The following is a 26,687-nucleotide window of genomic DNA, read 5'->3' as shown; positions in this document are numbered from 1 at the left end:
CCCAAAGCTTCCCACTCCAACAATAAGGTAAGCCGGCCAAATCTTGAAGGGCAACTGCCAATCTGGAAACATGGACGCAAAAGAAGAAGAAGAAGAGTTTGGATTTGATATCCTGCTTTATCACTACCCGAAGGAGTCTCAAAGCGGCTAACATTTTCCTTTCCCTCCCCCCCCCCCACAACAAACACTCTGGGGCTGAGAGACTTCAGAGAAGTGTGACTAGCCCAAGGTCACCCAGCAGCTGCATGTGGAGGAGCGGAGTCACGAACCCGGTTCACCAGATTACGAGTCTACTGCTCTTAACCACTACACCACACTGGCTCTAAACACTCTAAAGCCTTCTAAACACTCATCTTCAGGGGGAGAATAATTATTCTGAGATTCTGCAAGCTGAAACTGACCCTTAATGCAGAATTATGATATTGAAAAAGCAAGTTTTTGGTGACTTTTGCTCAGGGGGTTTCTTTGAAAACACACAGGAGGTAAATCCAAAGGTAGCTGATATAGCTTGGAAATGAAGAAGAGATGGGCAGCAACACTTTTACAATAACAGATTATACATAATAAATACATTGCACGCAAAAAGAAGAAGGATAGACTGACAGTAACATATAATGAACTAATAAAACTGAGCACCCTTGAGTTAAGTTCAGCAGAGTAAAATGGTGGTGGTGAAACAAAAACAGTGGCTGGTCTAACTGTACCTAATAACTGTTTATGGTTGCATCCCTGCCATGGCCGTTGTTCCAGGGCAGATTTCACAATCAGATTATCATTAGACAGACAGACAGACAGACAGACAGACAGACAGACAGACAGATAATAGTTGTAAGTGTATGTTCTCAAATCTTTTTGAGAAAAAGGAATGAGAAAGATTTTAAAAAGAGATGAACAGCCCAACAGGAAGCTTGCAGGAGATACAGAATGTTGACTTTTGGCCAAGGGATTGGCTTGCTGATGTCTCTGACAACTTACAGTAAGCATCTTGGAGGAGGAAGAGGAAGAGTATCAGGTCCCTGGTATTTTTCTTTTTATTAACCCCCCCCCCCTTATGTCACTTAATAATGTTTCCAGCTAAGGGAAAGAGGGTGGGATTAACCATTTTTGCTTTTGCACTCCCACAATTTTACAATAGCAAGTACCAGGTATGTTGAGTGGCAGGTAGCAAAGCCTGATCCCTCTTGCCACATAGTGCAGGAAGGCCTTGAGGTGGAGAAGAAAACAGGGGCCCCTTTCCTTCCCTTGAACACTCTCCCCATCTTTGGAAGGCTTGTCTGGCATCATCAGGCTCCTTTCCAGGCTGCCTGGAACCCCAAACAGGAGTACTTCCCATATGGGGAGAGGATATGTTTTGTTGCAATTGAAATGGTGGAGTTTAGTTGCAGAAAATGAGAGAGGCTAGTTAAAGACGAGAGGTCACGTTTTCTCAGCCTCCCTCAAAATGTAAACATACATTTGTAAGCAGAGTGTGCCAGACAAGTTCTTTGAACACCAAAATGACCGACCCACCACAACCTCTGTGAAATTCCAGCCAGCTAATCTTTAAACACTTATTTGCTAGGGGATGGACTTTACCTCACCTTCCTTTCAGTCCAATGTAAATATAATGCCACACGACTGCCCTCTTCTCCCATGCAAAAGGGGTGCTCCACTATTGGCACAACACTACCCTTTCAACAATGCAGTGGTCTGACTTAAGCCACTGCTTAGTTCAGCATTTGATTATTTGAACCAATTTGGGGTGTGGGTGTTGAAGTGTATCCTGTAGATAAGACATGGAACACAGTACAAGGGCAGGAAAAGAGGTGAACCTGTCTAGACCACATCAAATGGCCTTGAAAGCATGGTGGAGGCAGGGGTGTGAGGCCAAGCGTCCAGTCAGTGTGGATACAGAGGTGTGTGGGTCTAGGTGCTTGCATGCACACACTAACACATACAAAAATGCAGGAGGTGAATGCAAAAGAAAAGCAGCTACTTTAAAATAAACTACAACAAGCTGGATTTCAATAAACAAATTCACTTAAAGCCCCCACAAATCTTTTAAAAATTGCAGCAAATCAAAATTGCTTTTGACCTAAAGCTGATTTTGGATCCAATATTCTACAAGGGTTTTCAAGGGAATAATTATTCCTTATTATCCATTTTTATTCTTTATTACTCTGTTGCTTCTCTGCACTGTATTCTGTGCCATTTTGTTTTTTTGCACACGCTGCACCAGGCTAAACATGCCCAACGCCCTCACCTATTTCTGAAACCAAGACTTATGAGGAATGGTTGAAGGAGTTGGGTATGTTCAGCCTGGAAAAGAGGAAACTGAGAGGAGATATTCCAGCCATCTTCAAATATCTAAAGGGCTGTCACATGGAAGATCAAGCAAGGTTGTTTTCTCCTGCTCTGGAGGCTAGAACCCAAACCAATGACAAGAAAGGAGATTCTGAATAAACATCAGGAAGAACTTTATGACAATAAGAGCTATTCAACAGTGAAGCAGACTCTATTGGGAGGTGGTTGACTCTCCTTCCTTGGAGGTTTTTAAGCAGAGGCTGGATGACCATCTGTCATGGATGCTTTAGCTGAGATTCCTGCATTACAGGGGGCTGGATTCTACAATTCCATGAACTAATCCCAAATTATGTTATCAAAAGTAAATTAAGCAAGTAGTTTTGAATGCCTGCTTGCTTATTCTAGATACATAACTGTGGCTGTAACTCTTATATATGCAGCCTTGTTATGGAGAATGGATTTAAAAACAAAGACAGATCTTGACCAGATCTATTTAGTCTTACATGCTAAAATGGATGTAGTCCTCTTCCTACCGAGGAACCTGGGAGTGTTTGGCCTCATGACATCTTTGCAAGTTAGCCAGGGAAGCTGTTCTTTTTGAAAAGTGCGCTAGAATTCAAGACTGCAGTGAGCAGGGATTTAACTCAAATCCAATATCCGGGGTGGGAAGAGCATGCCTGGCAGCTGTGGGGTGCCTACCGGCAGGTGAGGCCCAACAGACTTTCCCATAGCCCAGCATGAACTGAGTACCCAGGGTGCTCTGGGGCCTTCAGCAGATGAGTCCATTGAAAAGGTTTCCCTGAAAAATTGAAAGCAATAATGCACAGCTGTCCTACACTTTTAAGGAATCATCAAGATCTTCTCTGCTGTCTTCCCTTCTTGCTTTACTCTCCTCCTTTTATCCCACCAGGAAAATGAAGCACTAGCCTCCAGAAGGCATAGGCTTCTGGCTATAGTGGTGACCATCTGGCCAGCATGTTTCATGAGGCCATGACCTCAGGGCTGAAGAGGAACAGGTGGGAAGGGCAGACGGCAAAGGATTATCAATGGTGTAAGCCTAGCTAATTCTCCAGGCCTGTCACTGTGAATTTAACTGAACCATCTGGCTGTCATTTGATAAGAAAGGCAAAGGACCATTTATTGATTAATAGGGGACAGAACTCCTGAAGAATCGAATGGCCTTGGAGGCAGGTTGAAATCATTTATGGTCCCTGGATGGCCATAAATTATGCTATTTAGTGGAGAAAAGAGGGAAGCTGATACAAAATCTATTTTCTATGTGACTAAACCAATTGCATTAAGCCCATATTTTGTGTTTAATAGAATAATTGAGTTTGTAAAAGGAGGGGGAAGGGGGGGGAAAAGTTGTTTGTAAGAGATGATTTTCCCACTTAAGAAAATAGCCACAAATTCAACAACTGCTTTGGGATTTTCTGCCGCGTTCTGGATTTAACACCTATCTCCCTGCTGTATACCCATTTAGTGGCCAGAAGAAGGCTCAGCTGTCAGAGCTGACTGGAAGGACACCTCCAATCAAACAAACTCTGAATAGCCTAGCATAAGGGGGGGGGCGCTTTGGATTGCTGTGTTAGGCTGTAAGCCACTCAGGCAACAATGTTACTGAGCAACATTATACAAATCTGATGGATGGATGGATGGATGGATGGATTTCCTATCACTGTTTTGAAATTTAGCCCTGAATATATACGTACTAATTTTGAACACACTGTATTTTAAACAGACTAAAAAGAATCTGATAGAGTTTATACGTGAAATGAACACAGGGCATCTAATCGTCTAATATTAAAACAGACTCAATAAAATACACAGAAGACATACTCCTTCCCTCTACATTTTGAGAATGAATTGTTTATGGGTGTTTTGTTTTTGTTTTTTAAATTGAATTATTCATGTATTAAACGTTGCTTCAAAGGGGAGAACACAATCTCTTCTTTTTCTCTTTCTTTCTGTAAAGCATACATAGGAAAATTTGTGATTGGTGATGTATATACTGCATTGTTGTGTATTGTTGTATAATATATATTGGAGTGGGTTGTGTAAGTTAATGTTGATTGTTGGATAAAATTTATTTTAAAAACAAAACAAAGGAGAGAACACAATCATGGATTTTCATACATTTAGTAAAGAACAGAAAAGGCAGAGGCTAGAAAGGGAAGTATCTTAACCTCAGGATTTCCTCTGAGAAAATGCTCTAGAACACCTTTTCAGTTCATTATCATGCAACCTTTCTACCTCCTTGCCTGGGGTTCTAGATCAGCCCCCACCCCAACCAGGTGCCCTGTAGATATTCTGAACTGCAACTCCCTAGGCCAGAACTACCAATTTGGACTACAACTGCCTACAGCTCCAGCCGGAATAGCCGTGATGCTGAAGTTGATGGGAGGAGTAGTTCAAAAGAGCTGGAGGGCACCAGGCTGGGGAAGATGATCTAGACCAGGGGTCAGCAAACTTTTTCAGCAGGGGGCTGGTCCACTGTCTCTCAGACCTTGTGGGGGGCCAGACTATATTTGGGGACATGACAAATTCCTATGCCCCACAAATAACACAGAGGTGCATTTTAAATAAAAGGACACATTCTACTCATGTAAAAACACACTGACCATCCGTGGGCCAGTTTGAGAAGACGATTGGGCCAGCTCCAGCTCCCGGGCCTTAGTTTGTCTACCCATGATCTAGAGACCTAAGCCTAAAATGCTCTCCCTCACTCTGTGTGTGATGGCTTGTATAAACCCACCCAACCCCAAACATATCCCACGTCTATGAATTGTGAAGTGAAATGCAGAGTGCAAACAATAAACCCTTCTGAGGCTCCTGACGCAGCATAACCACTATTTATTTGAATGGCTTTGTCAGCATTTAAAAGACCTTTGACAAAACCCATAATGACACCACCACACACCTAGCCTGGGATAATGATTCAGATAATGCAGGCTTGCACATGCAAAGTGCTTTACAATTCAGAACTTCTCACAAGAAAACCCCATGACTGTCTCACTGTTGAGCAGAAATCTCCAACGAGACTTTGCTCCAGAGAATACAGAGAGGCAGCATCCCCTCAGCCAGCTTACATTTATCAGCATTTCACCCTGTGTTTGGACCTCAATTTTATAAAGGATTGTTTGGTCCAATGTGCAAAAAGCTCTGCTAAAATAATCACAGCTTTGAGTATAAATCCTTCATCATAAAGAGAAACAACTCCCATCTTTTTCAGGCCAGTCTACCTTTTCCTTCATGTGTTTTCTGCATTCTTACAACCAGTGCCCTGCATCATTACTTTTCCCCACTTGGACTTAAAAAAAATTATACTGATTTAACACTGCACAAGTCATTGGCAAGCTCCTCTGTGACTGGAAATTCCCCCTTTATGATTTTTTAAAAAACCCTTTGATAGGCAGACCTCCCAGTTTTGCCCAGAGGCTAAAGGAACTGAAAATCTAAAAACTGACTACATGGCTGGCTGCTCTCCTGTTATCTACTCCAGCCACAGGGTGCCTCCCCATCTGATCTCTTGCAGTTTCATTTCTTTTGCTTTTCTTTTTGCAGATGAGCTCACTTCTCTTTCTCCTTAACACTGTTTTACACCCTATGAGGCATTCTTGTTAAATGGGACATGTAAAAATAAAATGAAAATTAAGTAGTCCCAAAGAAGGGGAAAGAATACGTAGAATCTTAAGAGTTGGAAGGGATCCCAAGGGTCATCTAGTCCAACCCCAATGCAATGCAGGAATCTCAGCTAAAGCATTCATGACAGACGGCCATCCAACCTCTGTTAAAAACCTCCAAGGAAGGAGAGTCCACCACCTCTTGTGGGAGTCTGTTCCACTGCCAAACAGCTCTTACTGTCAGAAAGTTTTTCCGAATGTTTAGTCAGAATCTCTTTTCTTGCAGCATAAAGCCATTGGTTCAAGTCCTACCCTCTGGAGCAGGAGAAAATAAGCATGCTCCCTGCTACATGTGACAGCCCATAAGTTACGGTATTTGAAAAGGGCTATCATATATATCACCTCTCAGTTTCTGCTTCTACAGGCTAAACATACACAAATCCCTCAGCCATTTCTCATAAGGCTTGGTTTCCAGACCCTTGATCATCTTGGCTGCCCTCCTCTGCACATGTTCCAGCTTGTCAACATCCTTCTTAAACTATGGTGCCCAGAACTGGATATAGTATTCCAGGTGTGGTCTGACCAAGGTAGAAGAGAGTGCTACTATTACAGTGGTACCTCGGGTTAAGTATTTAATTCGTTCCGGAGGTCTGTTCTTAACCTGAAACCCAAGGTACTATTTCTGGGTTAGCGGAGTCTGTAACCTGAAGCGTATGTAACCTGAAGCGTATGTAACCCGAGGTACCACTGTACTTCCCTTGATCTGGACACTATACAGTGGTACCTCAGGTTACGTACGCTTCAGGTTACAGACTCCACTAACCCAGAAATAGTACCTTGGGTTAAGACTTTGCTTCAGGATGAGAACAGAAATCATGCTCTGGCGGCGCGGCAGCAGCAGGAGGCCCCATTAGCTAAAGTGGTGCTCCAGGTTAAGAACAGTTTCAGGTTAAGAACGGACCTCCGGAACGAATTAAGTATTTAACCCGAGGTACCACTGTACTTCTGTTGATGCAGCCTAGAATAGCATTAGCTTTTTTTGCTGCTGCATCACACTGCTGACTCATGTTAAGCTTGTGGCCCACCAAGACCCCTAGATCCTTTTCACATGTACTGCTAGTAAGCCAGGTGTCCCCCATCCTAATTTGTGCACCTGGTTCTTCCTGCCTAAGTGCAGAACCTTACATTTGTCCCTACTGAAATTCATTTTGTTAGCTTGCGCCCAGTTCTTCAATCTGTTAAGGTCATTTTGAATTCTGATTCTGTCTTCTATGGCATTAGCTACCCCTCCCAGTTTGGTGTCATCTGTAAATTTGATAAGCATCCCATCAATTCCTTCAGTCATTTATAAAGACGTTAAACAACAACGGGCCCAGGACAGGATCCTGCAGCACCCCACTTGTCACTTTTTTCCAGGATGACGAGGAACCATTAATGAGTTCTCTTTGGGTTCCGTCAGTCAACCAGCTACAAATCCACTTGACATTTACCTCGTTCAACCCACATTTTACCAGCATCCTTGTGAGAATATCATGGGGGACTTTGTCAAAAGCCTTACTGAAATCAAGATACACTATGTCCACAGCATTTCCCTGAACCACCAAGTTTGTAATTCCATCAAAAAAAAAGAAATCAGATTGGTCTGGAATGACTTATTTTTGAGAAACCTATGCTGGGTTTTAGTAATCACAGCATCATTTGCTAAATGCTCACAGACCGACAGTTGAATTATCTGTTCTAGGACCTTCCCTGGTATCGATGTCAAGCTCACCGGTCGGTAGTTACCTGGGTCTTCCTTTTTCCCTTTTTTGAAGATGGGGACAACATTTGTCCACCTCCAATCTGTAGGGACCTCACCTGTTCTCCAAGAATTCTCAAAGATAATAGACAAAGTCTCTGAAATTACATCCACAAGCTCCTTTAGTACCCTTGGATGCTGCTCATCAGGCCCTGGAGATTTGAATCCATTTAAAGTAGCTAGGTGTTCCCTTACTACCTCTTTTCCTATCTTGGGCTGCAGCTCCCACCTTACGTCATTTATTCTGTTATCACCAGGTTGGGCAGGCTTCCTCAAACTTGGCCCTCCAGATGTTTTGAGACTACAATTCCCATCATCCCTGACCACTGGTCCTGCTAGCTAGCGATCATGGGAGTAGTAGGCCAAAAACATCTGGAGGGCCGAGTTTGAGGAAGCCTGAGATTGGGCATCACTTTCCTTTTGGGTGAAGACAGAGAAGGTGTTGAGTAGTTCCGCCTTTTCTCTGTCACCCAACAGCATTTAACATAATGTTGAATTACGTATTTCTGTGGCCAACAGGTAAAGTTGGACCTGATCTGTGCACTGTATATTCAGAAAGCCGCAACCTCAACAAGCATGTTCTTTCCTGCATACACTAGAACTTTAAAAGGAATGTTGACGTATGTAAGGATGAAGAGTAGAGGTTTTTGCATGAGTTTGTGTTTTGTATTGTTTTAAATGCATCAGCTACCTTTCTGGATTTTAATTGCTTTTGATATATTTATTGTCTTGAAACAATTGATTAATGATGATGATGATTTTAAGGGGGTGTGGCTGCTATTTGCCTGTAGCTCCTTACCATAACTCCTAAAATAACTATAAGAGAATTGACATCACACGGAGGAGCCAGGAAAGTAGCGAACTGCTGGTGTGGAATTTAGCTATAGGTGTTCTTACCATGAAGACTGACACTGAGCTGGATGGATGGCATGAATTGTTCAGTTGCTTATGAAGCTAAGTGTTTTGCAGTCCAACTTCTGTGAGGGAAGGGAAAGTTGCCAGTTTGACTGCGGCTAAAACCTCACACAAGGGCAGGCTAAGACCAGGAATTACTCCCATGATGTAGAGATGCCAAGACGCAGCAGGCCCCTGAGACAAGGGGGCAGGCCTGTGGGATGGGGTGAGAATCCAAGTACACTTGCCCCGAACCTCAGAAGGCTAAGATGGCTGGGAGAAGGTGGCCCAAAGGGGCCAGCTGCTTTTTTGTTTTGAGTTTATAACTTTATTCTAACAAGACCCAGGCCTCAGACAAGCTCTGCACGGGCCTGCAAGGAGGTCACAGAGCAAGGAGTGGACTTGTGTTGAGGAAAAGGGCAGGAGGCCAAAGGGTACTTAGGCAAGAAGTGGCATAAGAAAGAGCAGGCTCTAAAGAAACCACACAGCACTTAAGGTTTAAAAAGGGCTGTTTCTTATGGAGGTTGGGAGAAAGAGACAGGTGTGCTATGGAGGCTCATCCAAAACAGGATGATGCAAGGAAGAGGTGGCTAAGTTTAGATTTGAGCCTTTTATTTAGGACGGGGGGGGGGGGCTGTCTATTCTCTGGTCCATTTCAAAAAAGTTGTCTGGTGGTCAGGTGTGTATTTTGTCATCAAATGACAGCTCTATGAAAAAGTAGACAATGTGGGCTGCACAGCCACTAAGCACACTGAATCCGGCACAGCTGGGATGTGACTTACAAAAAGCCAAAGAGGTATGTTAGCATACTAGCATACTTCCTCCAAGAGCTGGAGTGGACGCTGCTTGTTGAATTTTGCTGCACTTCTTATACTTCCTGGACAGGGATATATTTACTTTATTATTATTGCACCGGTATCCCATCTTTTCTCCAAAGATCTCTAGGCAGCAAACACACTTCTCCCTCTCTCCATTTTATCCTCACAACAACAACCCTGTGAGGCAGGTTAGGTTAATGGCTGGCCCAAAGTGACCCAGTGGGCTTCACAGCTGGAGGGGAATTTGAACCCTGGTTTCCCAGGTCCTACTCATGAGCTACTTAACACTACCTGAAGCCATGCCAAAAAAAATTATTTTGTTTTTGAGACTTCAACCAATGTGGCCCCAGGTATTTCCTGACTCTTCTCTAGAACCATGAAGAAAACTGTTAAGAAAGCTGCTTAAAAACAAAGTACTGCAATATATGAGACTCCAAGGATACCAAAGCATACTACAGAAGAATCTACATAGTAACAGAGAACTCAGTTCACCAAATGCTGATCCACAGGCAGCCAAAATATACAGAAGAAGGAATGTATCAATAGGCTTTGGGGAACTCCAATTTTGCCAGACATACAACTTTAGGAGAGGGAAAAAACAATGAGACACCCACCATTGGGTGGGGAATGGGAGTGGCCTGGAAAGGGACGCGGCTGGCACCCTGAAGTCCATGCTGCAACATTCTGTTGCAGGTCCCACTTGTGATGGACCAATGGCAAGAGAGTTTATTGAAGCTCCAATTCTGCAGATATTTCCAATCTCACAGCTTCCAAGTCCAACTTATAATTGGCTGACTACATCTCTCAGACTGTACTGACAACTTAAAATGTAAATGAGATGCAGCTTTTATTCCTAGCATCATGAAAGCCTGGTAAGGAGCTCTAGTCCTCCAGCTCCTGCCATGGACCTCACTGCCAGACACTCTGTCTGCTTCAGTGCAGTGTGGAAAACATCTCCTCAATCTTTTGCCAGTATCAACAGTGAGTTATTTGGCTTTTCTTTAACCTGGTATTTAAAGGCAAGTGGGTGGAGAGCACCCAAGTTGTTCTTGATTAAAAATAGCAAGCCATATTTCCTTTGCCTCTAATTACGCTGCAATTTATCGACAAAATGGAGGAAGAATGTCTAGTTGGGATTATTTATGAGAGCAAAAGGCAGATGGGATTCTTTTCCCTCTCTAATGAAAGAATGGTTCCCTTGCTGAATGCCAGGCCTGGTCCAACTGCCTAAGCAGCCACAACAGGCAATAGCAGCCACGTTCATATGTAACACTAAGCTAATGACTTGTTCCACATTCAACGAAACAGCAGTTTCTTTTAGCAAAGCACGGCTTGTTTTCCATCGGCCTGCTCTTCACTGCCCACCTGATATCTCAAACACCTTTGCAGCACCCTAATAGCCATCACCCGTTCCCATCCTAAAGATGGAAGCAGGATGAGGGTGACATGCAGTCATAGACTGTTTGCAGATGCCAAAGCCAAGAAGCAAGACAAACAATCTTTGTGCTCCAAGTTATCTGTTTGTTTCTGCATTAATAATCCACCAGAAGGCCAAGAGTTACAAGGGACACAAGCACAATTCAGTCCAAAAGAGCAGCAGCAATTATTATAAACACAAAATCCATTAATGGTTGTACAACACACATCTCCTAAAAGGTGATTGGTCTTATTTACCATGCAGTTGATTCAGCCCATGTTCTCTGACAGGAGAAGGATAATATTCACTAATCATGTGGTCTACAAAGAGAATAGGGCTGGTGCCGGAGGGTGGCAAGGCTGGGAATTTCCCAGGGCCCCCCAAGACCAGCAGAGGCCCCACTGCTCTCCCATTCCCACTTTGCAAAATAGTATTCAAGAAGATCAGGTGCAGCCTTACGAGAATAATCTGCCCGCCTCTCATCTTGCACTGACGGCATAGTGCCTGAGGGCCCCCAAAATGCAGAAACCCAGAATGAAACGGAGGGAGAAGACATTCCAAGGGAGAGGTTGTTGGACTTGCCCAAGGTCAGGATGGCAGATGTGGGGATGTTGCATCATCGCTGAGAGCAGCCTACTCGCAAGATTCTGGAATCCTTGTCATTATTGTTTGCTTTTCTGTATACACCATAATTGCTACTTAAATAAAACGGTTACTCATCTGTCAATCTGCAAATTTTCCTTTGCTTGTGCTAAGCTCCCCACCGTTGGGGATCACAGTGATGACGGACAAACGGAAGTTTCACAGGCCTCCCCTTTTGTTATGACTGGCACCCACCCTCCTAACCACAGATGTCTGAGCTGAGGGCTGCCATATTTTGTCATTTCCCTCCCCTGCTCCCCCACTGCCAAAAAAGACACAGAAAGCCCTAAAATCTTACTTACTAGGAAGTCTTCTTCACAGTAGACTTTTCCATTGACGTTGTAGAAGGCTTTCCCTCGTAATCTTCTTCCTGTTAAAAAGATTGCACAGTCAGAGCCATAATACCCCAACTTAGAAGTTGTTAAAAATAAGGAACAGAAATGGAGATGAGTGACAATTTTATGGATGACATTCTCTACAGTATCTTAGGAAGAAAGCCCCAATTAGTGCAACTGCAGAGATAATTTATTCAATGTCGTTGCTTCAGTGGTACCCATGGGGCACTTCCATTCATCTAGGGCAGGGCTCCCCAACATTTTAGGGGCCAGGAGCACATTTTGACATCGAAGAAACATTTGTGAGCACAACAAAGTACACATTTCACAGAAAAGAAATGGGAAATGCTCAGACCTCCCACCACCACCACCAAAGAAAAAGAAAAACCAGGCAAAACCATTCATATACATATTACAAATAAAACCCCCGGGGGGGCAGGCCCCTCCCCACCTCCAAAACAACATTTCCAATCTAACATGCAAAACACTCACTCAATTTTAGAAATAAAAATTGAGGTGCAGCAGGGGCCCTTGGCAGGTAACAAGCTCTTGAAGGCATTGGGATGACCACGGGGGTCACATTAGGAACCACAGATCTAGGAAATGATTAATGCATTAGTGAATGAGCCTCTTCACTCACCCCCTTATTGCAGAGTCACACAGAGATATCGCTCAGTGTGAACACATCCTTGAAAGATACAGTGGTACCTCAGGTTACATGCGCTTCAGGTTACAGACTCCACTAACCCCAAAATTGTACCTCAGGTTAAGAACTTTGCTTCAGGATGAGAACAGAAATCGTGCTCTGGTGGCGCGGCGGCAGCAGAACGCCCCATTAGCTAAAGTGGTGCTTCAGGTTAAGAACAGTTTCAGGTTAAGAATGGACCTCCAGAACGAATTAAGTACTTAACCCGAGGTACCACTGTATTGGTGTTATTAGTAGTGATGATGCGGGGCTTCTGCATTTTCCCACAGAAATGTTTTGCATTTCTCAAAAAAATGTGTTGTTTTGCAAAACGACTTAAGAGCATAATGAATACAATCCGAGCCAAACTCTGCTTTTTTCAAAGATGTAAAACATGACACTTTCAAAATGAGTGCCCCTACAAAGGGTTGGTAAAGATTTTGAACATTTGAAAAATTCCAGATGAATACAACTGTGATATCAAAATATGCAGAAAGGGTCAACATACAGGGGACCTTGGTCTCCATCTATGCTTTCTTTTCATCTTTCTCAGGTATTGGAGAGACACTTCAGTAATCTGAAAATGCTAATGATCAATACAACATAACACGAAGGTAAGACCTTCCAAGGACACTTCTGTTCACGTGCCTCGGAGATAGGCTTGTTTTTTTATTAGTTGTTTTGTAAATTTTTGTTGCTGGATTAAAATAATAATAATCTCAAAACAAACAACAGAAGCCGTGGATGTGTAAACTAAAACCCAAAATGCACATAATCTAAAACATTATAATCTATGCAACTGCTCCTGAGCCTGAACTTTAGAAAGACACAGAAAAGCTTCTGGGCCTGCAACTGCCCCCTTTCTCCAACACCCACCACAAGGAAGGGAGGCAGGAAAGGAGGGCTCCCCCCCCCCTTTCTTGAGATGACACAGAAGCCCTAATTTTGCATCCAAGTGCAACAGCTTCCAAAAGCCTTTTGTTGTCATCTTGTACTCTGCAATCCTCTGCCAACTATCACAGAAGCCGCTGGAATTTGGGCTACATCAAAGACTATTTTCAGGGGCAGGGGGGAGAAGGGAGATGGAAGGGCTGGCTTTGGCATCCCTCTCACTCACTTAAAAATGGCTCCTTTTCCCAGGCTCTGCCATGCCCTTCAGCACGAACAGCTTGTACTAGCTTGTTCAGAATCTACACCCAATGGAGGCCAGCAGTGAGCAAGAGCTAACCTGCAAGTCAATGGTAAAAGAAAGAAAGAAATTTTGGGGTAGGATGGGGGAGTAACCTGTTCTGTTCTGTTTTTTAATGCACAAAGGTGACATGCTTGTATCAGGCATTAATTAACTTGGAAGAACCACGGACACCCCAGATTTTCTTTTCACAATCAAGAGATAATTCAGACATTTGTCAGATGCATGGGCTTTGGCACAGGGAGTAAATTAAACTTCTGATGAGTAAATTAAACTTCTCAGTGTTTGCATCCTCTCCCACCGTTGACATTAGGGTTCAAACAGCTCCTTGGAGCCAGGGACCCATCTTTGTACACTTATGCCAGCCTTCCCCAACCTGATACCCTCCAGATGTTTTGGACTACAACTGCCTAGCTAGGGGTGGTTGCCAGGAGCCCCATGGAGACATCCTGGTGGGATTGGTCAGAAGCGGAGGAAGAATGGGGCAAGGATGTAGAAGGAGATTCTCCCTTCTTTCAGCTTCAATTTACTGAAACTCACACTCACACATTCTGGATTAAAAAAAAAGAAGAACCCAGTCAGAATCTCTGAATGAACATTCTCCCTTGATGAGAAAGTGAAGGAAGGGGAATCAACCCAGCCCTTGCCAACCTGCCACCGTCCAGATGTTCCAAAACATCTGGAGGGCACCAGGTTGGCAAATTCTGTCTCAGCCAATCCTTTTGCCTAAAAGGAATTCATGCAGTTGACTAAAATTAAGGCATCTAATAAACAAGACAGAACAGGTATTTCTGCCGGTGGATTTTTACTTTAAAACTTTAGGAATTGAAGCTGAAGACACCTATTCCATTCACTGTACAGTTAGCTACATGGTGGCAATAAAAAGAATTTTAATCCATAACAGAAGATGCAAAATAGGTATTTGCTGGTGTCCATGATTAAGGGGTCTGGAAATCTCCAAGGCCATATCAGTATAGTGGAGCAGGAAGTATGCAGTCTCTTTAGGAAATTGGCAGGTTCTTTACGCTCTCAGCCTACAAAGCAAGTTTCTAACCCACATGGGATTCAGAGAAAAATCTGAGAATGTAAGTTGTTTTTTTGCTGATAAAAAACCATGCACAACTGAAAACAGATAATTTTTGTGGTCAGGCTTTCTAAATACATGCCCTGGGTTCCTAGACCATCCTGCCCTGATTCCATTCCCCTCACTTTTCCATAATCTTCAATACTTTTCTGAGTGTCTTCCAGGAAATCCCCACTAAACTCCTACACCTGGGGGGGAAAGAAAAATGGCCCTCCATAGAAGGCTGCTAGGGCAATTCATCTGCAAACTGCATGAAGCACACAGATATGAAGTACATTAACACAGATTTTCTCAATTTGCATGAGACGCCCGAGATGGTAGGATGGTGAGTACTTCGTACTGTCCTAAAGCCTCCAGGTGTCAAATTCAGTTTTATAAAAGATGTTCAGCAGGTTGGTCTCAATACTTGAAGTAGCCCTGGAATCAAAAGAGTCCACAAAAGAGTCCACAAGAGTCTTATCATAGGTGAGCAAGTATTTATAAGTGTATCTTCAAAGATCTCAAAACAATTCCTTGTCACAATACACTGCCTGCCGGTATCAGAGCCTAAATCTGTCAGGAATTCTGTGAAAGTGGTAATTTTCACCAGGAATTTCTACAACTGCAGAATTGCCTCTTTATAAAGCAGATACCACAAACCTGCAGCAGTTTCCTGGCAAGGGATATAGTGTCACAACATGAAATACATTTTCCCTTACTCTTTGCAGCAGGATTTTCTTCAGACCCTCACCTCAGGAGTATTTCCCTAACACAAGGCTTCCTTCCTTCCTTCCTCCTCTTGTGGTTTTACCTGGATAGAACCCTCTGGCACAGCAACCTGGTTGGACTAGTTTTCAGAAATGCCCAGGATGTGGCTCTCCATTTCACACCTGCCCATGCACTTGGAGAACAATAGCTCATTTTGCAATGCCAGGCTGCAAAATTCCATTCAAGACTGGCACAAGCAAAGAGGGATCCTTATAGAACTATTAAGAAGTGCTTTAAAAATGCATTCAGTGTGCTGTTAAATCATGAGTTGCTCATCACATACAACAGCTTATTAAGAGGCAAAAATGTGTAATTATCAGGCATGGGACTAAGGTTATAGCTGCCCCGTTGGGGGCTCAAGAGTTTATCATCTGGAAGGTTAGAAGCATTCATCAGTTGTTGAACAACCAAGGGACCTACATTCCAAATCACATCTGCAGCAACAAAGCAGTCCCACTCTCCTTTCACCAAGATGCAGTTCAGTAGTAAATGCAAAAACATCTGAAGGGCCCCAGCTTTAGGATGACTTAGGGTACCCCTAGTGTGGTGTACTGGTTAAAGTGTCAAACTAGGACCTGGGAGCCCAGGGTTAAATCCCCACTCAGCTATGAATCTCACTGGTAGTCTGGTAGCAACACCTCAACACCTTCCACATGCATCAGGAGGATTTTGGGAATCACATGGCAGGGCAGAATTTCAAAAAAAAAAGATATGCTCTCCCAAGCCCACATTCCCAACATGTTCACACTCTTTTGTTTCAGCGACGTCTACACTGGCTTGGTAATGTTCACAGAATCGAAGATGGCAGGATCCCCAAGGAAATGCTCCACAGGGAACACCAGGCCCATTGGTAGAACAACTCCGTGATACAAAGATGCCTGCAAACATGACATGAAGGCTGGCAATATCAACCCCGCCATGTGAGAATCCCTTGCAGACAACCGCAGGGCTTGAAAACAGTCAAGCTGTGTATCTATAGCAGTGAGCAGTTATAGAGGAATGATCGCTGGGAGGAACACAGATGGAAGAATTTCCATGGTGCATCTGAAGCAGCACAACTGGTCACCTTCATTTGCCCCAGCTGCAACAAAACATGTCTCTCCCACATCAATCTCTACAGGCACAGCAACCTTTGACTTCATCTCCAAAGGTGTAATCCTCCATTGTCTCCCAAGACAGATGGATGCCAACCAAGAATTTTAGTTTCTGTTGACTCTTCCTCTCCTCCTCCCAACTTTCTAGATCCAAACATGGAAGTAGTGGGATGAGGGAATCAAACTCCATTCTCCTTCCAAAATAAGTGTATTTGCTTGCAATCCCATGAATTTTAAGGGTGTCTGAGTAAGCCTTTTAGGATGCAGACAGAATTCAAAGTATTTCAGTAATGGTTCATATAGGGAGGATAGTCCCAGCATTCTTTGCTCCTTTAACCTCAGGAATAACATTTTTTGAGTGTGGGAAAGAAAAGTAAGAGGATTCTCGTGTTGCCTCTGGTCCTCCAGGGTGAGCCCAGACAGGAAACTGTGGCCCTAACAGGCTTCATAAGATGACTAAGGAAATTCCATGCCCTACACAAAGAATCAAACCAACTTCATTCCACATTTGAGACTTCTTTAGGGAACCTTTCAAGCATCTCTCCAGATCTGGAAGGCCGAGGAGACCTCCTTTGGGTGGCTTCACAGGGCAGGAAGATAAATCAGGAGTTGCTACTCTCTAGCATATTTACACAACCACCACATGTTAATCAGGGTTCCCTCTACCTCGTGGCACTTCCAGCATAAATTAGACCTTTTTAAAAATAAATTTTCACTAATTTGCTGGGTGTCAAGTACCACCAGTACATCATCTTTTGTAGGTTTTCCTTAATAAGATAACAGGCAGAGAAATTCATGGTTTCCCCCCATAATTTTTCCAATGAGGACAATTCTATGTTGTAACCAATATCTATGGCCCATTTTGTCATTGACACCTTTACCATCTCATCTTTGGTCTCCCACTCCAGTAGCAGTTAATAAATTTTCAAGATTAATTTATCACCCTTTCCTATTGCAATTTTTTCAAATTCTGAACTCATTTCCGCAAATACCTTTTCCTTATTGTCTCTTTTATATTACTCGTTCACCTTAAAGTACTAAAATCAATCTACAGTATGATTCAAAATCTCTTCTCTCTCATCCTCTAAACCCTGTAAGGTGGCCCACTTCTCATCCATGCTCAACCTTTTCACTGAAACCACCTCAGCTGGTGATATCCATCTTGGGGTTTTTCTCTCTAAAAGATCTTTGTGTCTCTGCCAAACCATGTATGTACTTCTACTTATGACATGGTTTTGGAAACCTTTGGGCACCCTTGATTTGTCATAATGCAGATATGCATGCCATCCAAAGCATAGATCAAAACGTTCTAAGTCTAAAATGTTGGTATCTCTTAGCTCCATCCATTCTTTCATCCAGTAGATGCACGCTGCCTCATAATAAAGTCGGAGGTCTGGAAGGGCAAAACTCCCTCTTTCTCTTATGTCTGTCAGATTTTTATACTTAATTCGGGGTTTGCTTGCTTGCTTGCTTGCTTAAAAAACTGTTAGCCCTGGCTTAGGTGGTCATTAGAGAACTGGGGTTTCATTGCAGGAAGCAAAATACCTCAGAACATCACTGTGTATCATTTCAGCCCATAAGGATTAGAAACTTGCTTATTACAATGAAAGCAGAGATTCTTCAGAAGCTGAATTCTGCACCTATAATTTCATTGTATTGCTGGGCTCCTGCGGAATGGCAGCACACACAATGCCCTGTTGAGATGCCTTGCCTACTGAGCCTTGAGCTGAGCAGATTCGTAGAACAGATGGCAGTTCAAAACATCTGAAGCAGGGGTCGGCAAGGTTTACCTCGCCTGGGCCAGTTCACTCCAGCAGAGATCTCTCCGTGGGCTGGATTGCGGACACACCCGTGATTTCTGGCATCTGCGCCTGCACAGATGTGATTTCTGGTGCTGCGGAAGCGAGTCCCCACGCTGCACTGGTTTGGCGCAGCGTGTGGTAACTTGTTGAGTGGGCGGCTCGGTTCGGGGGTGGCTCGTGGGCCAGTTAAATGACCCCCATGGGCCTTAGGATGCCTACCCCTGATCTGAAGAGCAACAGGTTGGCAGAGGCTGTTCTAGAATATGCAGGGATTCCAGGGAAAGGTGGAAAAGCTCCAAAAGGTAAGGAAGTTTGAAAGCTAAGCTCTAGCTGAAGGAACCAGTCAACAGGGAGGTCTGCCCTACAACCAAGATATCTGCAGGAAGCAAGCCTCCTTGTACATATTCAACTCCCCACCCCCGCCAGCCCTTAAAAACAAAACAAAAAACATTCCCAGTACCAGAAACAAAGGTTGAGAGAGAATTAATTCTGTGCCAAAATTCCTCTCAAAATGAGATACTGCACCTTGGCAGGAGTTGCTATTCACACGTTGCATCAGTGTTGGAAACCCAAATCACTAAATGGGTACCACAAGACTGGCTGCACCAATTTATATTCTCCATAGTGGGATCCCAAACACAGAATCCCTTTTGCGCCTGCACTCCCTTTTGACTTGGAGGAATGCAGGATCAGATCCCGAAACATACATTTTCTGTTATGCTAAGGTTCCTGTGGCTCCACTCCAGAGAGAACAAACATACCTTTATTTTTTTCTAAAAAGGAATTGTAGTTTCAACTAACAGGCCAGAAAAAGCTGAAAAGACCTTTTGTTATGGAGGGCAAAAATGTCTGGAGTATAAATTGTACAAACACTCACATTTTCTGGACTAAAACTGATTGAATTCTAGTCCGCCCAGCCAATGCATCAAAAGACACTGAAATATTTTAGAATTCTTTGCTGCTGCCTAATAAAGATGGAACTGGAGGCAAAGTCGCTATTTAAAAACAAAATGAAATAAAGCTCCAAGAGCAGCTGAATCCCAGGAATAATTTTGCAAAGACTGGGAACAATCCACCAACAGTTTTTCCCTCATAAGCCCCACAAATGGAGGGGCGTAACACACGTAACTCTCTTTCCTTTCAAACAGACCCTATTGCAGTAGAAGGAGTGTCTCCAATATTTGCACGAGATCCTTTAAAGAAAGACTAACACAGAAAATGGGGCAATACAAAACAAAAATCTCACAGCGCTATTTTTCAGGGAGCTTGCATATATTTAGTTACTAAAACTATTAGGATGCAAATCTCAAAATGTGCAAGCCTTCACTTAGCCAATAAATACAGAAACTGGCATACATTGTCCTTGCATAATAAAAGGCTCGCTGGTAAAATAGCAGGAGCTCTACGTAAATAAGCAACATTCTTCTTGGCTGAGGTCACTGACTCACTCTATTCTACTTCACCCCAGTCTGGAATCTGACAATTTAAGTATGGGAGAGGGAGGCACTGCCACTCTTCAGCCCCCTCCCCGTACAGACACACACAGACACAGACACAGGCACACACACACACACACACACACACACACACAGAGAGATTTCCTTTTAAATGCACAGTTTTAAATTTTAAAGAGAGGCATCCCATGACAGTAGACAGACACAAATATTTTAATTAAGGATATGAAAGGCTTGTGAAATTATCCTAAAAGGACAAAGGAAATGCCACTCACAATTCAGAGTTTAGGAAAATGTGTCCATGTTGTGTATGTGTAGATAGGTACCTCAAATGGTACTATATTTACTGTATATTTTATCTATATTCATGAGACAAAGTACGACCAGTTAGAATTTCTTTTAGAAATCCGTTGGCTGCATTGCACACTATCAACAAGCACAGGGGCTGTATGTCGGCAACAGAATATGGCCTTGGGCCCAAGTTTAGCTTCTTGGGAAACTCAGCTATTATTTATTTTTATTGTTATTTTAAGAAAAGCATGTTTTTAGATCTTGGACCTCTGAAAATGCACTTGAAAGTATTTGAGCAGGACGAGGAGGCTGAATATGAGTGCTTTGAATAGGAAACATTTTCTGAGCACATACAGGGCAGGATTCTGCCCAAAATGTATTTACAGTGGTACCTTGGTTTACAACCATAATCCGTTCTGGACGTCTGTTTGTAAACCAAAACAGGTTAAACCCAAGGCACGCTTTCGCCAATGGGGCATCCAAAATGTTTTTGTTCGTATTCCAAAAAAGAAAAAAGAAAAAAAGGGGGGTTGTAATCCAAAAGAAGTTTGCAAACTGGGACACGCACTTCTGGGTTTGACGTGTTTGTAATCCAAAATGTATGCAAACCAGACTGTTTGCAAACCAAGGTACCACTGTATTAATTAGAAAATGTACAGAATATTCCAAGGTGACCTTCCAGATACAATAAAATCAGTTAATGAATATCTATAAAACATAACTAAAAGCATCAGTAAAGCATCAGTAGATATTGGTTGGCTTAAATAAAAGTTCATGATGAGAAGTCCTGCCTAAATAGTAAAGGTAAAGGGACCCCTGACCATTAGGTCCAGTTGCGGATGACTCTGGGGTTGTGGCGCTCATCTCGCTTTACTGGCCGAGGGAGCCGCCGCATGGAAATGCCGTTTACCTTCCAAGAAGAAGGGAGGGATGGTTCCTGACAAATCTCTACAGGCAGCAAGTTCCACAGGGCAGCAGAGACTGTTACTCTAAGGACTCAGTCCCTAGTGAAGGCCAACTGAACCCCAAGGGCCAAAGTGCCCCATCAGAGGATCTCCGGGATTGAGGTGGAGGATGGAATGCAACAGAATACAGAGCAATTGCACTGAGAGGCTGTCATGTCCAACAGACCTCAAACAACAGTTGCATCCCTCCCACTTCTATGGTAACTCTTAAACTGCACTTTCAGCAAACACTGGAAACTACAGTGGTACCTCTGGTTGCGAACGGGATCCATTCCGGAGGACCGCTTCTGCACATGCACACCGAAACCCAGAAAAATATTTCCGGGTTAGCTGCGTTCATATCCCGAAGTTTACGTATCCAGAGGGATATGTAAGCAGAGGTACGATTGTAACTGCTAATCCTACTATTGGAGCATAGTGGAGCTACTTGTTCAGTTCATTTGGAGTGCCAGTGATGCTCCAAAGGCCTAGCTAGTCCCACATGAACTGAGTGGGCATCCTGAAGCCTCGAAAACATGCAGGGATGGCATGACAGAAACTTGGGGTTCCTCAGCCCAATTATATATGGAAAACATCCCTTAGAAAGTTATGGGAGGGGGGAGGCAAAATCACTGTTTTAAGATATTTCTCTTATTAAAATTCTTTTTTTATATACTGAATTTATACCCCACCCTTCCTCCCCAAGGAGTCCAGGGTAGCAAACAGATACACAGTTTAAAAACAAAAGGAAAGTGGTGGTGCTTTTACAATCATGTCTCTGCTAACAAGCTTTCTGTTGAAATTCTCTCTCTCTCTCTCTCTCTCTCTCTCTCTCTCTCTCTCTTTCTTTCTTTCTTATTGATTGAATTTATATATCGCCCTATACCCGGAGGTCTCATGGCAGCTCACAGAAAAGATCACAATATATAAAATAACAATAACCCAATAACACCTCCCCAAAAGAGCCACATTTTAAAAGAGTATAGGATGTCAATCAGATCAACCAAAGGCCTGGTTTAAAAAGTTAACATTTTTGCCTGGCGCCTAAAGGTGTATAATGAATGTTCTTAAGGAGACTGTGGCCCTCTGAAACATTAAGCCAGAAATAACCATTTGTTCCATTTTGTGATTTCAAGAATGAACAGAAGTAAAAACACTGCTATGCAGAGCTCAGGCCAAAAGCCAGGGTCAAGGAGTGCTCTTTCAGAGGTCCCCATGGGCAAGTCCATGCTGCTAACTTTGGGCTAACTCATGGAGAAGGCGGAAGGGTGGCTGTTTGAGCAGGCCTTGCGCCAAGCCAGCCTCTCAGATCAGCCACTCAGCTGCAGCCATGTCCCAGCATCGGTTCCAGTTCCCACAACCGCTTGACATAATGTGGGATTATTTTTTTAAAGCATCCTAGGAATGTTAAAAATATATGATCAAGGCAGTGGGAAGTGGGAGGTCATGCTAGGCGGGAGGGGGGCAATCCCTTGGGTAATTTTTGTATTTTCCATCTACCCTTTCATTAATAGTTAACACAGCATTGCTGGATGTGGAGAGAGAGAAGGGCCACAAATCACACACAAGCAGACCCTATGCCAGGGCATTATAAACAAAAAGTTCTGTAGCTATCCAGTAACAAATAAATATAGTAGTAAGTTTCATATGACTGCCCATCGACAAACATTCCTTGGGGGGCTCGCAAATATTATGGTATCAAAAATGAAACACAATAGTTAAAATCAATAAAAAACAATAAAAGACAGCAAAATATTTCCTTCTAACAGAGACAGCAGAAACTGATTACAATCTTCTGTTGAAATGCAGTCATAACACTTCAAGGTTAATTTTACTACAAAACCCTGCAGCAAGAAAAAACAGAATTCAGCCACCTGGTTGCTCAGGACCTTTAAAAATGTAGTAATTTATGTCCTCTCCTTCCACCATGGAGCTTAGGGTGGTGTTCATGGCTCTCCCTATGCCCTCTCATTTTATCCTCCTAACAACCCTGTGAGGCAGGCTAGGCTAAAAGGGTGGCTGGCCCATGATCACCTAGCGGGTTTCATGACAGACCAGGGGGATTTGAACTCAAGTCTCCCCAGTCCAAATCCCATACTCTAATCAAAACACAACACTAGCACAAACGTCTTAGGCAAACCGTTGGTCTACTATTGGCTTCTGCCAACCGTTCAGGTATCTGAAAACTCACCCCTTTCCTTATTTTTCTTTCCTCTAGGAGGAATGTGTGTCATTCTTTTGGCTTTTCCACATACTATATATAGAACTTCCAATAACATTTTGATTAAGTCCCTTACCAAATATACACTAGTAAGTCCAGTGCTCATGGAATGTGCAGATGTCCTACAACTCCCATCAGCCGCAGCATCATATGGTCATGGTGACTGGGGCTAATGGAAGTTCTAGTTCAAAACAGCTGGAGCGCACCAGGTTCACAAAGCCACACTGATCAAAACTAGGGAGATGTGTATGGTGGAAGCAATGTGCACAGGTGGCCTCAATTTATTAATTCGTTTATTCGTCCACTCACTCACTCATTAGGCATTTATCCATGCACCATGACAACTGCTCTCTGGCTAATGAAAAAACATGCTTTAAAAAGTTAAAAATCACAAAATCCATGCACAGTGGTACCTCGGTTTAAGAACAGCCCTGTTTACGTACTATTCGGTATACAAACTCTGCAAAACCGGAAGTAGTGTTCCAGTTAGCGAACTTTACCTCGGTCTATGAACGGAAGCTGAACAGTAGAAGGGCAGGCCTCATTAGGGAAAGCGCGCCTCAGTTTAAGAACGGCTTTGGTTTAAGAACGGACTTCCGGAATGGATTAAGTTTGTAAATCGAGGTACCACTGTAAAACTGTATCAACAAGACGAGGGGGAGGATGGATTTTTAATTGTAAAAAACTTCTTTAAATCTTTTTACCAAACAACCCCCCCAACAAATTCTCATAAATAAAATTCTTTTTTAGAAGCACTAACACTAAAACATCTGCTTTATTTTATGCCATTTGATTTTGTTGCTTATATGCTGTTTTATTGCATGCCACTCTGAAATTGTTTTTCCCATAAAAAGGGATAGAAATATAATAAATACACACATACATACAGTGGTGCCCCGCAAGATGAAATTAATTCGTTCCGCAATTTTTGTCGTCTAGCGAATTTTTCGTCTTGCGAAGCACGAAATCCCATAGGAATGCATTGAAAATCAATTAATGCGTTCCTATGGTCAAAAAAAGTCGAAACAAAGCCAAATTTGGTACAACAACAGTTTATTAACTGCTCTTTAAAGTCACACATACTGTAAAGAGCAGTTCAAAAATTGAAGGGAAAATAAATTAACTTTATAAACAAAACATGTCTTTGTTTTTAGACAAAGGAAACAAAGCCGCGAGACGTTTTCGTCTTGCGAAGCAAGCCCATAGGGAAATTTCGTCTTGCGAGGCAAATCGAAAACGGGAAAACCTTTCATCTAGCGAGTTTTTTGTCTTGCGAGGCATTCGTCTTGCGAGGTACCACTGTACATACAGTCATTTTAAATCAGAGAAGTCTACAAACCATGACAAGCAGCCATGCAAGTCCTACAAAGTTATACAACCATACTAGCAACCACCCAGCAAAATGCAACAGATTTAAAAAACAGAGTTTAAAAGGCCCATGAAAATAATAATAATAAAAATTTCCTTGTGTCAAAGAGTCATTAAAATAGGTGCTGGGACAACCCCTCTGCAGAAGGTACTCCAAAACTGAGAGGCTGCTCCTGAGAAGGCCCTTATCACCTTAAATATTCTCCAGTATCTGTGCAGGTAGATCTCATCTTAGGTTGATTTTATATGCGTGATCACAGCTTTATGCCGATAACAGGAAAATAAATATATGGGATAGAAGAACAGGGAAACCCGCTGGAAGGGTCATCTGAGATCTCACAAAATCTCACAAGACCTCGTTGGAGCCTTACAGGACCTTCGAGAGTCCTCATGCAACTCAGAGGTGGTTTTAGGGTAGCATGATTGGTTCAGTCGCACTGAATGCTGCACTGTAGGGGGTGCTACAACAATGCTGTAGCATGGAGCACGAGAAAGGGTCGGGAGCAGGGAGAGAGCCAAATTTTAAGGTGTCTCAGAGCACTGCTGAAATTTGAGAGCCCAAAGTCTGCTACTGCACACCATTCCCAGTTCCTGGTAAGCAAGGAGGGCAGTTTAAAAAAGCTCCCCATCTTGCATGGGGCGCAAGGCCTGCTCAATGCAGGCTTTAGACACATAGAGTTCCAGGAGTCATTCGGGCTTTGCACAATTTTGCTTATATACAGAATAGCCAGGAATGTAACCCCTGCATGTAATGAGACCTGCCCAGACACTTTTGAAGCATAGCAATAAAAATGAAGCATCACTTTCCAGCTGAAATTTGACCGCCACAGGTATTCTGCTCTACAGTGGGTTAAGTAGAGCACCAGTTGCCTCACTTCTGGTGAGTCACAGCATCACTACTTTTGCAGTCCATTATAACCTGCGGATTCCCCAAGTATTTCAAATTTTCGCCTTCATTTTACACATTTAGACCTTCAATTCATCAAAATGCCATGCACGCAGTGAAGGCACCCCAAGGGGCAGGCCTCAAAATCCAACAGGGACACAAGTTAAGGCATTTTTTTGCAAGAGGCCATAAAAGCACGCGACTTACCACAAGAGCAGCATGTAAAGCAGTTGGTGTGGTAGAGGTTCCCCATGGCCTGACAAGCCTGGCTGGCCCCGTATACCCCCTTTCCGCACTTGATACAAATGCCTATGGAGAAGAGAGAGAAGGAAAATTAGAACTCAGTAGAAATCCAGCTAACAGCTGCAAACGCCTAACCAGCAGGCACTACCAACCCATGAAGCCAGTTGTTCTTATTGCTCAATAGGTGCCAGGAGTTATGTATTTAATTGCATTTTGATCCCACCTTTTTGCTCCAAGGAGCTCAAGGTGGTCAACATGGTTCTCCCCCTCCTCATTTAATCCCCACAACAACCCTTTGAGGTAGGTTAAGCTAAGAGGCAGTGACCCAAGGCCCAAGGTCACCTAGGGTGCTTCATGGCCAAGTAGGGATTTGAAACCCCGTTTCTCCCAGGTCCCAGTCCGACACTATCCACTACATGAGTGCTCTCCAACTTTGGGTCCCCACAAGCTGTTGGACTACAACTCCTATCATTCCCAGCCAGTTTAGCCAGTGGTCAGAGATTATGGGAGTTGTAGTCCAACAACATATGGGGACCCAACACTGCACTATCCCACACAGGCTCTCAGTCATGTATTTCAGCATGGAAAGTTGCAACTATTAAGTGCTAGAAACTGCTCCCCCCCTTTGTTCCTTAAGAAGAAAAGAAAAGTCAACACAACACACACTAAAGCTAAATTTCCAAAAATTGAATTCTGAGAGGGGTAGCCAATGCCACTAAACAGAATCAGGATTCTAGATGATCTTAAGAGATTGGAGAACTGGGCCCCAACTAACAAAATGAATTGCAATACGGACGAATGTAAGAATAAGATGGGGGACACCTCGCATGCCAGCAGTAAATGTGAAAAGGATCCAGAGGTTTAGTAGA

The 26,687-nt window shown here is 43.2% G+C and overlaps 1 protein-coding gene and 1 long non-coding RNA gene across 3 annotated transcripts in view; one reads left to right on the top strand and one right to left on the bottom strand.

The window, feature by feature from the left end:
• The window catches only part of WTIP (WT1 interacting protein), a 56,752-nt gene that overhangs the window by 9,267 nt on the left and 20,798 nt on the right, over window positions 1-26,687 (bottom strand). Inside the window, exons 2-3 of one of the 2 annotated variants that reach the window (XR_014010385.1) lie at window positions 25,783-25,884; window positions 11,774-11,845 (exon numbers count right to left, since the gene is read on the bottom strand). Coding sequence is in view for 1 of the 2 variants with exons in the window: in XM_081203382.1 (XP_081059508.1) it covers window positions 11,778-11,845; window positions 25,783-25,884 (170 nt within the window). In the remaining variant the exon portion in view is untranslated. The remainder of the gene's footprint in view (window positions 1-11,773; window positions 11,846-25,782; window positions 25,885-26,687) is intronic. The other variant, XM_081203382.1, reaches the window with a different exon arrangement.
• Window positions 8,720-16,602, top strand: LOC308592141. Its single transcript, XR_014010394.1, has 4 exons — window positions 8,720-10,397; window positions 13,049-13,109; window positions 13,636-13,736; window positions 16,277-16,602. It is a non-coding gene; the product is annotated as an uncharacterized lncRNA (long non-coding RNA).

Source organism: Podarcis bocagei, assembly GCF_964188305.1.
Source record: "Podarcis bocagei genome assembly, chromosome: 7".
In the NCBI taxonomy this organism is placed as follows: Eukaryota; Metazoa; Chordata; class Lepidosauria; order Squamata; family Lacertidae; genus Podarcis; species Podarcis bocagei.
This window is presented reverse-complemented; position numbering and strand designations above follow the sequence as displayed.